The following is a 15,941-nucleotide window of genomic DNA, read 5'->3' on the forward strand; positions in this document are numbered from 1 at the left end:
AAGGACGGACCAATGGATGATAGGAAGGACGGAAACCACTGAAATAGTTATTTGACTAGCTCAGCTGACTTTGTCTGGAAGGATGGACGGACGGACGGACGGACCGAGGGATGAAAGGAAGGGCGAACACCACTTGACTAGCTCAGCTGAGCTAAAAATGAATCCCGCAACAAATTCTGCACAGAAACCAGCTCAAAATAACCTGATGATTATCAACATCTAACCTTCTCATTCTGTTTTTTTCATTCCATAGAAACAATATCCCAGTGCACAGCTGAATTTGCTTCCCTGCCTTTAGGCTTTGGGAACAGAAACAAAGGAAAGGCAATATTTGCTTTGTTGTTATCTGATTCGATGAAGTTCCTTGCTGTCAAGGAAATGTGATATTTTTTTAATCAGGAACAGGAAATGAGAATCTGTAAGCCCCAAACAAAATCGAATAATCACTATAATAATTTATTACTCCACAACAGTAATATCCGAGTTAATAATGACAAACAATACAGAATTGTTTTTTAATACATGTACAGACCTGTTCATGTCCCCACTCCAACAACAATGAAACAAATAAGGTAGAACAGATTACACTCTCAGATATTCTTTTCAGAAATCACTGCTGGGAGTGATGATAAAATGTTACCATGCATTTGGGATGGCAAGTGGTTTGATCTAATTTATGATGATACTTCTGTTCAGGAACCAATATCAGTATAAATACAATATGTGGTTGACATTCCATCTGTCCAACTCCCAAGTTTTTTTGTGATGAAATCCATTGATTGCAGTGCCCACGGCATGTCTCAATTGTCTTGGGGATGTTTTTCTCGGCATTACCATGTCCAATTAAGCCTCATCAATGGGCTATTCCAAACCTGGGTTGAACTAAGGTTTTTTGCGACAGATGGAAGTACAAAAGACCCGGCAATCACTAGTTTTAAAGCCCGGCAGTAGATTTAACAATGGTAATGGAAGCCAGTGTGCATGGTAAGACTTTCTGTCATAACTTGGATACACTTATTGTCGTCATCATCATCATCATCATCATCATCATCATCATCATCATCATCATCATCATCATCATCATCATCATCATCATCATTGGTGGCTTAGGTCACCGACAAGGCACTTAGAATTGGGGTAGGGCATATAAATTCAAATATTCATGATATAACAGTATACCTACCAGTGTTGGTTCCCCCAGTGATAATCCATGCTCCAGTAGTCTTAGCAGCCTTGAGTAAGCCTTTCCTGAACACACGTTTTAGCTTGGGTTGTAGGTCAAAGTTGGCAATGCCTCCATGGACAGAGATGAGCAACTTGGGAAGATCCAGTTGCCACGTTTTAAGAAGAAGTTGAAGAACAAGCTCGGGTCTTGTATCATGGGATAAGCGGACATACTGGAATGAAAAGGAATAAAATCATCTTGACGAAGAAATCTTCAAAGAATTTCTTGAAAAGGAACCTAATCTGAAAATAAAGATAATTGACAACAAGACGCACATTTAAGGATGCAAGATGGAGTCTGTGTGAAGAGAGCTGCAGATAGGAACGCAAAAAATAGCTCATGCATTCTTGAAACTCTTGTCCAAATATGGCTCTCTTTAACATGTTTAATACTTCAGCTCTCCTAATCAATCCCCTTTCATACTTTTGAGCAAAGGAGATATTTTTGCAACAAAAGTTGCTAGTGTGTGGTGTGCTGAACTTTCCATTTCTGCTATCACATTAACCAAGGCCAAAGTTTTTCTTCTGGATGCTTTGACAAACAGACATGTTGACCACAACAAGAGGTTTCCCGATTCCATATTTTGATCAGAAAATACATGAACGGTCTCAGTATTCATGACTCTCATTTTTGGTGTGAAAATCTGAAGACATTTTGATACATAGAAGTCCTTTTTAGTTGTTTCCATCCTCAAACATAACAATGTCAGTAAACAATTTTCAACCTTTCTCATTTTTGTGAAGACATTCAAATGATAATTAGCTAAGCAAAACTAAGGTCACAGAAGTCATTCTAGGAAGGTTGAATTATTTCCCCCAACCACATCCACCATAGCGTACATCTGTTTCTGACATAAGCATGCGACGTTGCATCTGAGCTTCGATTCTAACTAAAACTGTCAAGTTAAGTCTGAAGAAAACGAGCACAGATATTGTTACTCAATTAAACCCCCAACTTGCCAGCTCCAGGCCGCTTTGTTGATTGATCGGTACTTGGATTTATTGACTTTTTCAGCCATCACTCTCGGGACCCCTCAAATTTGATGTCACTTTAGAATTAATAAACAACTTTCTGAAACTTCAAATAATAAATTTTGATCATTATTTACAAAGCCGGAAATAACTTGTTCAATGAACTGGGAAATAGCAACACTTTTTTGATGATGTTGAAACTGGCAATTTCCAAATTTTAATGACATCTCTCACTTGAGTTGTTCAGGTGTTGAGAGTAAAATTTTCGGCTCTGGTAACAGAAAAAAAAGATGGCCCTACCATTTGAGAATGAGATATAGCCAAAAAGAGCTGGAGTAGAAAATGCTATGAATCAAGAGTTTGAACCCAAACCTTGTTCTAATTACAGTAGAACCTCTCTAGAAGAACACCCTTAGGGACTTGGAAGAAATGCCAGAAAGCTTAAGGATACCACTGGGAATGACAAACACTGTCCTTAATACAGATATGTCCTGCAGAGGTCAAATGGAATGGAAAATAACTATTTGGGATCAGAACCAGTGTCCTTCAATGGAGAGGTGTCCTGCTAACAGAGGTGTTCGCTAGGAGAGGTCCTACTGTTATAGTTGGCAAAGATCGACAACCAAGTTGACAGAGTTGGCTATATCAATTACAGTAGAACCTCCCTTAGCGGAGACCTCTCTATAAAGGACACTAGTTTAGTCCCAAACTGGTTGTTTCCACTAGATTTGACCTCTCTAATCTGGACACCCCTCTATCATTCAAGGACAGCACTTGTCAGTCCCGAGGTCGTACTCAAAAGAGAGGTACACCTCAAATTCATTATGGAGCTGGGGTTTATTCAGATGGTTCAGATATAAATAACCAATCATGTGCACACATCGTGAAATGAGAACACTTCGGCAAGGACGCTACTACTCCAATGGTTGTCGTAAAACCTGATTTTATGCATCATCAGTCTCATCCTTGGACCACTACAGGTCCGTGTTTACCATAATACCAGCAAATAGGGGTGAGTGTTGACAATTACATCAGTCCATCGTGCTCATAGCATCAGCTGGTAATGTACAAACAGCACAAAAAACGCCTCTATCAATGTGTTGTTTAGGATTCATATTTCCAAGGTAATGGTTTCTTTTGATCAGCTATTCCGCTTCTGGCAGCTAATGAATGATTATTGCAGCATAATTCTGGCACCTGTTGGCTGCATACAAACAACACTAGTACAACAGTACTTGGCAAAATGAAGGAGATTTTTTTTTGAAATTTTTTTTGGAAAAACCCCCCAAAAGTTTCATAATCTGTTGAGGTTCCCAGCACACTCATGTGATAGAGAGGGGGACTCCCTTCAACAGCGTAGGTTTCCTCCGGGGTCTCCGGTTTCCTCCTCCTTACGTTGTACATTACAATTGTCCAATATTGTTTATAGAGCTATAAATGGTGTCCTTGTTGATGCTCAGCTCTCAACCCAATATTTTTTTGCAACCAAGGATTAGGGAACAAAGAAAAAGACATCTTTTACCGGAAAAAGTCGCAAGCTTATGATAGCAATTATGATTGACCGACCTTTACCCACTCCCCAGTGACCTCTGGCAATTAGTGTTGAGAGATTAGACCTGGTCATGTTGGCCACAAATCAAATAGATCACCCTTTATGGGCCCATAAACAACATCATTTCTCCACGGATGGCCGCGGGTAAACTTCCTATTCTGGTCACAGTCAACTCGACTCGGGAGTTACATTTTTAAGAAGAAGAAAGACCTGGTTCTCCTGATATATTCTGGATATGATTTTCTACTTTTTCTAAAATTCAAAGCTATTTATTGTTGACTGCAAGATTCATAAAGAAAGTTTTTTTTGAATGAGTTTGAATGAACTAGTTGGTACCCGTCCTACGGACGGGTTGTACTGGTACGGGCATTGTCAATTGAGTATTCCTTTGAACACCCACTGCCACTACCCCGAGACGTCAAGTTAGCCCAAGGTCTGCTGATTGTCGCACTCCCCGAGACTTCTCACCGAACACACATCCAAATGACCGAAGACAGATATAGATGCGCGATCCACGGCTGACTCGGAAATGAACACGGGGTGGTTTACCATGTCAAATGGAGTTGTCACAAAATCACCAATATCTGAGCAAAAAACACTTAAAAACTCGAGAAGATCCCCAAATATTCTTGGTTTCGGTGGTGCAGCCGCAAGATGGCAATGACGGTAACTCACAGTGGAAAAATCACGTCATTCGACCAAAGGAGTAAGCTGAAATCGGTACCTCAGTTGTCCATGGCCAACTCCGAATTTTATTATAGATTACTGCAATTCATGATATATTTTGATTGGAAAAACTGAAAGAAATGTAGTAATTCACCAAAATGAAAATCTTATATTCCTTAAAAATACCTTTAGAAATGTTCGTGAATTGGAAAAATAACATACTGTTTATTTTTAGTTCTTTCTCATTTTCTAAAGTAAATTCAGTGAATTATTTCAACTGTAATGCACTAGCCAGCTTCTGGAAAAAGCATTTAGAGAAATTTTAAGAGAAGCTTCACCAATGCAATGATTTGTTTTTCAGCTAATGCAATATTTTATAAATATATTTGTTAAGTCAGACTTTGATAAAAAATATTCTCTTTCTGTTCTTGAAGATTTGCACCACTGATATGGTTTGTTTAATTGCATGAATTGATCTGGTTTGTTTTATTGGCTGATACTGCAGATGAAGAAGATAAATCATTTGTTATCTAATACAGGCTGAAGCTTATAATAGCTATAAGTAAATAAATGTCTATCATCTTGTAAAGAAGAGCATTAATAAATTCTCTCAACCAATAGCTATGATTATTATTGTGAAACTATACATCGCTTTATGGTTTCAACATGACCGGTTTCTTCTCTATGCTTTTAGTCCAGGGGCAGCACCCAGATTTTCATTTTTTTTCATTATTAAACAATGATTTCCTAATTTCTAATGTCAAGTGCATTCTGGCTTAAAGAAAGAAGACCAACTTTTGTACCAAGTCATCTCTCTATAAAGGACAACACCAATTATCCTCCCAGAGATAAATCAGATGGTATCATCACTGCTCACCTGCGCCTTCGTAGGATGTGGACCTCCTTGGAATTCGATGGTACCATAAGCGTCGGTTGCCGTGGCTTCGGAGTGTTTGCCAACATGCCAGAATTCATTAGTCACCTCCGCAGGGCTCTGGGGCCGGTGGAAAAAATGTTTATCACGACTACGACCACATCCACACCTAGAAAAAAAAATCGGAGAAACATGCTTTAGTATTCATGCGAGATGACAGGGTTACCCAACGGCTCAGTGACAGCTTCCTTCTTTTCTGTTGGATATTCCTCATTCAGGGCACACAGAAGCAGACAGATGTTTCTGACACACACTATTGGTTTCTTGTCAAAGTGCAGTTATACTGTTGCCAGTTTTGGCCGAGGAACTCCAACTTCTAACACACTATTCAATAATAGTAGTCAGAACTTGGCAATTGCTTATTTGGTAATTTACACTGAGCCAGATATTAGGTAGCATAACAAGAACTTCAACACAAATATTAATTACAAAATCAACAGGTTTTTAGAATTGAAGAAAATATTTGGTACCGGGTATTATAATTAACAGATTTTACACTGGCAACGAAAATATCCCCGACCCATTGTTTTATACTCCCTTAGAAAACTGCAGCATGAATCGAATTGATGAGGAAAGTATGGTGCTTAGTACACGAAACAAGATTAACCAGATATATTGACATAAGCAAGCAAAAAATCATTTCAACTGCTTTTAACTGAATAAAAATTATTAGTTCATGAGTTGCCTGCTAGGTGGGAGGACTGAAGGCAGCAGGTTTGGCCACCTAGGAGTAAAAAGGTGAACTAAAATTGGGTGAGCTTTGGATATTCTCGTGATTAAAGCCAGTATAAATGGTTACTGGGCAACCGTTTTTGCGAGAACTTTGTAATCATGATGTATTCGCCTAATTCATCACGAAAGAGCATTTTTTCTTTGCACTGAAATGCTGGACAGCTTTTGGGATTTGGCCTGCAGCTTATAGAGTATGCTGCTGCAGAATTCATGTCAAAATACTACAACAGGCATTTCCTGAGCCCTGATCAGTAAAGATCGGCCCACATAACCCTATTGACTGTTTGTTAATGTCCATGCTTTCTTCCATCGCGAGGAAAAATCTTGAGGAGATTAGATTGTGCCATTGCTTCAACATATCGTCCAGATTTCATTGTGGGGCGCATAATTCGACTAGGGTCAATTCCGACAATGCCCAGAATGTTTCCCGATATTCCCTTAAGAGCCGGTGAAAAAAACAAGAGGTAATGTGATCACTGGGTGTGATCACTACCGCTCGCAGACGGATTGTCCGAGAACAATGCGCTAGAGACATTATTTTTTATAGGCGTAAGCGCGCCATTGGCATTAGGCAAGACATCGCTGAGATAGACAAAGTTTTGGAGAGGTTTTTATCGGCAGTAAATTAGAAGTTGGCAAGAAAAAAACTTCTTGAGAAAGATCTGTAGAGAAACAAGATCACTGAACCCTGGCTGAAGTAGGTGACTGCCCCCTCCTCCACACCGCCCGCCCGCCCGCCATTTCTATCATGGACTGAATCTTCAACTATTCAAGATGAAGTTTATTAGAGTCTTGGTCATTTTGGTCAATCTGTTCTTGCAGGAAAATTCACATTCGTTCACAGAAATCAGTGACCGATCACTTAAGTTTATGTCATTTGGAATTGACACCAGGACTTGAAATAGCGGCAAAATTAATGAAAAAATCAAATTTTAACTTTGAAGTATGTTACAAGGTTATCTTTGTTTAACAAACATATCCCTACACTCCACATCTGGCCCATGGTATGATAGAATGAATTTAGATTTCAAGTAGTAGCAAAACGTTGCACAATAAACTATAGATTATCACTTGTTGATTATTGACGATACTCTAGAGGAATATAATTTTCAATTTAATATATTAAGCAAACTTGAAGACTACTATTAACCATTTGAGGCCTGATCTCGACTTAAGTCGCCAAAGAGAAACCTCTCTGTTTGCCTAATCTCGACTATAGTCGCAAAAACTCACTCGGCATCCCTTCACACTGAACACTTAATACATTTTTGTGCAACTGAGGTATTCCGAATGACAACTTTAGTTATGTACTGTGTTAGCTGAGCATGATTTTCATATAAGGTTTTCCAGGGTGAAAATTAGAGTTCTGTGAGTGTTTTGGTGTCAAACATTACGCTCCAGAAACTCTGGCTTTGTGGGGTGTCAGGCTACAGAGTCAGTGTGTCGATAGCATGTACAATAACAGGCTTACGGAAAGATTGTCAGTGGAAACACAGACTTTATCGACACCCCATCCACCCCCACCACCCTCCAAAAAATGTGTGATTTTGAATTTTCATATTTTGCGATTTTCCAATCATCGAAGTAACATTTGCTTACTTGCGCGGATCCTTTGCACTTGGAATGAATTTCATACATTCTCGCTTGTAGAAGCTTCTCTCGATCCAGGACCTCTGACTCTGAAAAAACAAATGAAACTTTCCATTACGACAGAGTCATTGACCGCAACCATTTCTACAGAATTTCTGCCAGCCCTATACATTTCATTCATAGTGCTGGTTGGATTCCTTTGTCTGCCCCACAACCCAGTTGCTTCAAAACTTCCAACTATCACAACTGGGAACAAGAATACCATAAATAAATTGTGACCCGCTCTACCAAAACTAGGCGCTTGTCGCATCTGAACTTGACAGGTTGATACGGACTTGTTGTTCATTTCCCTATTGTAGACCTTTTGTGAAATGTGACCAAATCAGTTTGTAATAGATTTCACAAAAGGTCTACAATAGGGAAATGAACAACAAGTCTGTATCAACCTGTCGAGTTCAGATGCGACAAGCGCCTAGTTTTGGTAGAGCGAGTCACAATTGTGTAATCATTTACATTTTTAAGACTTGATTGATAACTTAAGAAGCTTGTGGTACTGTTCATTGCTCAGACTGATATCGTTAAAACCTGTTGAAATTTGCATGAAAATAAAATATGGCTGTTCCTAACCAAACAATGGAAACAATAATGACAGCTGATCATACTCTCGTTAACAAATATTCATTCACAAACCTGGCAATTGTGTAGCAATAAATACTTAAACAGCTTGGCTGATCATATTGTCTGATAAAATTGTAATTTTAAAGAGTGTTGTGTGACTCTCAATTACCTGTGCCAGCTGGTCAATGATATGTGGTGGACTGGATTGGAACACACCTGTCTTGAAGGGACTATAATGCAAGCGAAGCTTATTTCAAATCCTAGAAAGGGACTGCAAAATGATACCCAGCATGGCTACAGGATGATTTGTCATCCAACATAAAAACATCATATCATGTTGCCAGTGACCTTGGCCAATTCACTTTATTGCGATTGTAATGGTCCCCCCATCTCAGGCCTGGGAGTACCACAGCATCTAAGGCCTGGGGAGTGACAAAAAGATAGTTAGTAAAACCATCCATGCCACAAAGATATTAGCATTGAACCTCTTACCACTGACAGGTAAAGTGTCTTGCACAAGGTTGCAGAGCTTATCAAGTCCAGAACAGGAATATTGATAGCCTACTCCAATTGGACGGACTCTAAATAGATTGTGTCATCACAGGAATCGACAAATAACAAAGTGAGAAGGCTGCTATATAATACATGTACATAACCTTATTTGGACAACTACTAGGTAATTAGGTTACCTCAATTCAGGGTCAATCACCTCGCAGGTCTTCATCTGTGATAAAGCTTGTCACTACCAGGACAGCAGTGCTTAGATTTACAAATGTAGTGGGCAGGGGAGAGCTGCCCCCAGACAGCTTGTTCATTGCTCCCCCCTCCCACCCTGGACCAAAAAGGTAAACTACAGCTCCGACTACTAAAAGGGAGTGGCTGGAGAAACTGTTGCATTTTTGACAACCGCAACAAGTTCATTACAGTCATATTCATCAACTCAGTGTTGCTCTGATAAGTGTACTTTTCATATTATGAACCATACAAGTATAAACTCGTCCTAAAATATATGAGTCAGAAATTGGCTTGTATACATAACTGTGGCAGTGTCAAAACTGAAGTAGGCTGGATGGAACAAAATTCAATATTTTTGTCTACCCTGGGTAGCACAGAAAGTTGCCAAGTCAACAAAATTCAAATTCAGCAGATCCTCTCTATTGAGGACCCCCCTTGGGACTGAAAAGTGATGTCCTTAATAGAGAGGTGTCCTGAAAGAGGTCAGATTGAATGGAAACAGTCAATTTGGGACCAAATCTAATGTCCTTGATAGAGAGGTTGTCCTAAAGAGAGAGGTGTCTGCTAAGAGAGGTTCCACTGTATGTGTAATATGACGCTGTAGCAAGTGAAAACTTCGGAAAGAGAAAAAAAAGCCCCTGAATTAGGGCGAGTTTTAAAAAAATGATTTCAACCGACACTTTTTTTTACTCTTCAATGAATAGCTGAAAAATCTGTTCAACTAAAATCTCTGAAAATTGTGTATTTTATAGCTATTGCGTAAAGTACTACATTATGCAATATGTTTAGACACCTACGTTTTTACCCAATACGGCCCGACAACAGAAGATAGTTTCTGTGTCGGAGGGAATGATTGATTTTGCCAAAAACTTCATAATCATAGTTTTTTAAAGGGAAATGAACCATCCCCCTCAGATGAATAGATTTGATGTCAGGTTTCTATTCAAGATTATTGGGAAACAGCTTACAATTCTCCAAAATTAACTTGGTGTTGGACAAATTTTGGTGATTACCGCTTTTGGAAAATGATCGCTGGGCCTACCTGAGTAGAATCTCCACTTGAGTGCCGAGACCTAGGTCTCGGGCGATCATGAACAGTTGACAAGAGATGAAATCCGGGAGATGCTGGCGGGGTGTCCAAGTCAAAATCATCCGAACTAAACTGAAACACTGAATCCCTACGACCATTCTGCTGAACCAGGGGATGTAACTTCAACCACTGGTTCCTCAAATCAACCGAGGCGAATCGTAACCGTTGATATTTGCGCATCTCCGGGCTCCTTGCTTCCTTAGGTGGACGATTCGACTTCATTTTGACCTGAGATGTTTACATCCTACGTCCATGAGAGTACTGTCCCATATGGCGAGCCGGTGATATGAAAATCAACATTCGCTCCACACTGCATGGAAAATGTGCGGGCCTATTCATTCAACTCGCAAAGGTTAACTCTCCAATGATGATATCACTCAAGTGTAACATGCTGGGCCTGTATAGTGTGGGTACTACATGTCTGGAGAGTTTTGACAGCTGGATCAATAGGGACTGTGTGCGCTTCACAGAATGACTACATGCACAACAATAAGAGAGAGATAAGAGGATGAATAGATTTTTATATATATATGTATTTTTCTCTCAATTATAATTTCGTGATAGTTCTCTCAATGATCACTGACGTCATTTTGTTGACTGCAGGTTGTGGAGATTCATGAAATGGTTATTTGTAAACTGCTAAGCAACGAAATCAGTGGAATTAACACAACGAAATAAACATTTGCTGTAAAATAGATTAAATAGGCAACAGCACAATTTCCATGCCCATGATGCCGTGGAATATTCAACGCCACAGAATCCTTGTGGAGCTGCAGCTTTGTACAGACAATCTAATTTAGGAGCCCTTTCACCTAAAGCTACCTGCACATTCTATATCTGGATAGCAACTGATTTCCAGATATGAGGATAAATGTTGCTGAAAAAAGTCCCACTTGTGATGTGTTTTATTTGTGTCACCAGGGGCGTAGAGTACTACTTTTTGGTCTGATTGGGGGGGGGGGAGGGTAAATTGGTCTCTCGGGAGGGGGCAAAATTACACTTTTTGAAACTTTCCCGCCAAAATCATGGTAAAACACACACATTTTGGTGACTTCTGCGAAGGAGGGGCACTTGCCCTAACCCCCCCCCCCCCCCCCGAGAGCTCCGCCCCTAGTCTCTTACTTGTACTCATAAAATACTGTTTCGTCATTGGGTGACAGCAGCAGTTTTTCTACCACCTCTCAAGAAGACCATTGGTTCCCGAGATTACACCAGTTTTCGCATGCAGAAATGTCTACAATGAAATCTTTAGTGGAGTTGCAATGATGATCAAAGATTACTCAAATATCCTACCCACAACACGTCCCACCAGCAACATTGAGTTTTTTAAAGCGGAAGATTAACTTGCTTTGACATGTCTGATGGTCTGATACGTGCATTGCTCCCCGAAGTTCGTTAAATTTGAAACTTTGAAATTTACCCAATCATTTTTTTTTCTCGAAAAGAGACAAATGTTACAGGTACGAATATTCAATTGGATAATACATTGACATACAGTCCAAATCACACTTGACCTCCGTCCTGCTTCGCGTCAGTGATGGCAATGTACGAGCGAGTTATGCAACAAGTCGCACGCCAATGACGCACTTATCTCTCCATGTTTCACGGAAATTATGCACAACCTATATACTTGACTTACGCACGACCTATGAGCTGGGTAGCGTGCGTCAATGACGTGCCAATGACACAAATTTAGGGATGAAAATTGTGATTTGGACTGTACAGATCTATTTTTCGTATGATGTTCGAGATTAATAAAGAAATTTCACTAATGACCCACATTCTGAACAGATTTCTACCCCTTCAACTCTACCCTCGCCCTGATTTGCGGTCAACTAGTCATAATCATAAACTAAATTGACTACTGAGATGACAATTAAAGAGTGCATCAATCCGGCTTAATGGCAAACCACCTGTCCAGGTGGACAATTAATAATGAATGAAGTGATCCTTTGTTTTTCCAAATGGCATATTTGATCATATTTTGACCATCTGAATAATTTATATTTTGTAAGGGATGTACTCAGCACTAAGGGAAGTACTTCATGTATTTTAAGTTCTTGAAAAACACAAGGGGCCGAATTTACGAAGGGTGTTTAAGAGTTAGACGCGTGTAAATTCTACACAATCAGTTTCAGGGCCTAATGCGGTATTCATGAAGAAACCCTGCAAGGCCCTGACTCTGTCTATTCAGACATTAAACGCTGTTTTAAGCTAAACACCCTTTGTAAATTCGGCCCAAGTTGACAGCAGCTGGTAACCGTAGGCAATGTCACACCAGTTGTTGACGTTACGAGATTCCACCCTGGAGCAAAATTCTTCCGTTCATACAGTAGCCTCTCTATCAAGATTACCCACGGGACTGATTACTGCTGTCCTCAATAGAAGGCGTCCTGATTAGAGAGGCTGAATTAAATGGAAACAACCAATTTTTTTGGACCAAAACTATGTGTACTTGATAGAGAGGTTGTCCTTTATAGAGGTGTCTGCTAAGGGTGGTTCCACTTGCATACAAAATGTCTTTCTCGATGGATTTGAACTCTTTCTTCTGGAGACATACTCATGAAATTTTCACAGATGAATAAATGATGTATAAACTACGGTACAGTTTATGATTGGCACAAAACATTCCCTCTCTGTCTTCAGAAATTAGTGGTCTTGTAATACATTCCGTGAATTTGAGCATTGTGTTCCCTATTAGCATACCTGGGGATGGAAAAAAGCTGAGTAACTGACATAGCTGACAATCACCACCTGAGTTAACTATTCCCTCTAACGGTTTAGCTGTAAAGTTTTAACTATAAAGACACAACTAAGCAGCCCCAGTTCCAGCAACAACCAAATAAATTAAAATTAAATCCTGTCCAAAGGTAATTCAGTGAAATGTACAAAACCTAAACCACAAGCCAGTACAAATGATAAGGGTGATCAGAGAGAAGAAGATGCTTATGACGCATAAATCAGCATTTAGCTCCAGGCAACAAAAATACCATCTTCTCAAATTGAAATGTTAGCTCGAACTTGAAAGGATTCCACGTTTTATGATTTGATCTTTTCAAAGCTGTAGGGTATTACGTCAAACTAACATTCGAAAGAAATTCTCAGTGAGACTGAATTGAGGCAGTCTGTGGTTTTAAATCTTAGTCTGAAATCAGTCATTTTTGTAGGTTTGATCAGTTTAATGCACATCGGCAAGAGGCCTTACAAGTCCAATTCTACCAAAACGTCAAAAGATAGGCAACAAATTTAGAATAAGCAAAGCTCAACCAATCAGGCAATGTCAGAAGTGACGGTCATATCAATGTTTTATTGAAAGGTTTCATGGTTTCCTCATGCATGTCAAGAAGATTAAGGTACAAAGAACCTCCTTTAGTGGACACCCCTCTAATAAGGACACACTCTCTTTGAAGGACACACGTTTTGGTCCCAAATTGGTTGTTTCAATTTGACCTCTCTAATCAAGAAACCTCTCTTTTAAGGACATTACTTGTTTAGATTTCATCTGCATCTTCAACACGGTTAACCACTACAACTAAGAAAGTTATCGGTTCATTTGGGCCTCCACCCCAAAATTATGGTTTTCAATTATGCATGCACCAAATATGATTTAATCTGATTGATTCGGCACACGTGTTTGGATGCTTATTGGGCCTAAAAAACAATTAAATTAGAAGATGAAATAGCTTGCAACATGCGATCTTGTCATGAACAAGTTTATACATGTTTAGATTTCATTTGCATCTACAAAAGGGTATACCACTCCAACTAAGAAAGTTATGGGTTCATTTGGCAAGCCTCCACCCAAAATGATGGATTTCAAGTACGCATGGACCAAGTACGATTTAATCTGATTGATCTGGCACACGCAATTGGATGCTTATTGCGCCTAAAAAACAATTAAATTAACTTTTGAATTAGAATATGAAATCCATAGCTTGCAACGAACAAGTTTATACATGTTTAGATTTCATCTGCAAGTAAGTTATCGTTTATTAGGCAAGCCTCATTCCAAGCAAAAAAAGATAGATTTCAAGAATGCATGCTGCAAATACAATTCCATTAAATTGCTCTGGCACACGCGTTTGGATGCTCAGTGGGCCTAAAAACCAATACCTGGAAGCCATGTTGCTAATCCTGTGTCTAGCAATGCACCAGACAGACCAAATCAGTTCCAAAGCAAATAGCAGTTCTTAAGTTTTTTTCTGAATAAAGAATTATCAGTGCATGGGCTTTGCCTCACTTCTGGCAAAGCCAGAAAAATCTAAATATACCACAATCTCAAATTGACTAAATTGGCCACTCTTTGAGAACATGACATCCAGGAATCTGCTACCAAGATAAAAGCCTTTTAATGAGAAGCAATCATCACGGACCAGACCAGACTGATTGATATGTATCAACAGACTAATAAATCAATACAGTTTCACCAAGTCTGAAATCATCCTGACAAGGTAGCGCATACCGTGACCAATTATATTTCATGGCATCTTGTTCAGCTATAAAAAACATCTCAGACAGTCTTGATTCATTCAATAAACCCCCCTATAAATTATCATGGTATGTTGAGGTGTATGTTCTTTGGAGATAACTGAATCACATTCGTTCCATTGTAGCGGGAAATCTTTGAGAACACTTTCATTACACTTCAGTTGATTGTGTGGGGACCTCTAAAGCTGGTGATTCAGATTAGACTTATAGACACAAGTCTTTTTTTGAATTCTCAAATACCTCTTTTTTAGTTCCCAAGTACAGACATGGCAGACCTGGCTTGAAAGATAATGGTATTAGATCCTTCGAATGATTTGAAGTTGACTGGGTGATCAAGTTGATGGGGTGATCATGTTGATAGGGTGATCAAGTTGATTGAGCAATCAAGTTGACCAGGTGATCAAGCTAATTGGGTGATCAAAATGATAAGATGATCAAGTTTATTTTGGGATCAAGTTGAGTTGGTAAGAATATCCTAAGAGATTTCATTTTTACATAATTAAGAGGAAAATTACCTACTAAATATTTTCAACCAGTATTTGTCTGTGGCTGTCTTCTAGTCGTAGAATTGGAGTTTTAGTGAGATTACAGTGAGATCTCACGAGAACTCCCAACTGGAAGATGGCCAGAAATGGCTGAAAATATTAGTAATTTTCCCCTTGGCTGCACTATAAAAAGGAAATCCTTCGGGATGATGCTTTTAAAATTTCACAGTTGAGCTTATCATCTTAAGGGCAATTCAATTTATTTAGAACTCTCTTCTGACTGACAAGAACTGACATTTTGACAAGAACTGTCAAAAATTTACCTGAATGGTCTGAATTTTACCTGATTCTGCATCAGTATTATGGCCCTAAAAGTATTCATTGGCAACACAAATTCAGCGGTAGTCGGTGGAAGAGAGTTGGCCACATGATCAAGAGGTCATAGGTTCAACTCCCAGTAGAGTCACTGCTTGGTTCCCCTACTGGTCCAGTTCAAGTGAGCGCCTTCTGGTGGCTCCTTAAACCCCCGATTGATTTTTGTGGAGACCGCGGTAATAATATGGTATAGCACTTTGGAAAAGTGCTTTATAAGAACACAATATTATTATTATCATTATTATTACTGCCATAAAAGTTGTTTATTGGCAATACAGAGTCAGCTACTAGCCTAAAATACAAGAAAGACTCTTTCTCGCTACAAAGGTTTGAAAGCCTCTGGCATCATAAGGAAATGTGTTTATTATTAGATTGATGTCAATGACACGTGCGACATCCCGATGGCCAAAATAGAACAAACACTTCATACAATCGGTTAAAATCTGCTGATGGCATCCAGTGTTTGGGAAACAAGTTGAC

General features: G+C 39.3%; 1 protein-coding gene across 9 annotated transcripts in view; it reads right to left on the minus strand.

Annotated features, from left to right (window-relative positions):
* Window positions 1–15,941, minus strand: part of LOC135482702 (transient receptor potential cation channel subfamily M member 3-like) — a 134,290-nt gene that overhangs the window by 91,928 nt on the left and 26,421 nt on the right. For 5 of the 9 annotated variants that reach the window (XM_064762989.1, XM_064762987.1, XM_064762986.1 and 2 more), the window contains 3 exons: window positions 7,680–7,759; window positions 5,292–5,457; window positions 1,184–1,397 (listed from right to left, as the gene is read on the minus strand). In XM_064762989.1, coding sequence (XP_064619059.1) covers window positions 1,184–1,397; window positions 5,292–5,457; window positions 7,680–7,759 — 460 coding nt within the window. Of the gene's footprint in view, window positions 1–1,183; window positions 1,398–5,291; window positions 5,458–7,679; window positions 7,760–10,065; window positions 10,349–15,941 lie in introns of those variants that run through there. The other 4 variants (XM_064762982.1, XM_064762990.1, XM_064762984.1 and 1 more) reach the window with 1 other exon arrangement.

The sequence above is a fragment of the Lineus longissimus genome, chromosome 2 (assembly GCF_910592395.1).
Source record: "Lineus longissimus chromosome 2, tnLinLong1.2, whole genome shotgun sequence".
Classification (NCBI taxonomy): domain Eukaryota; kingdom Metazoa; phylum Nemertea; class Pilidiophora; order Heteronemertea; family Lineidae; genus Lineus; species Lineus longissimus.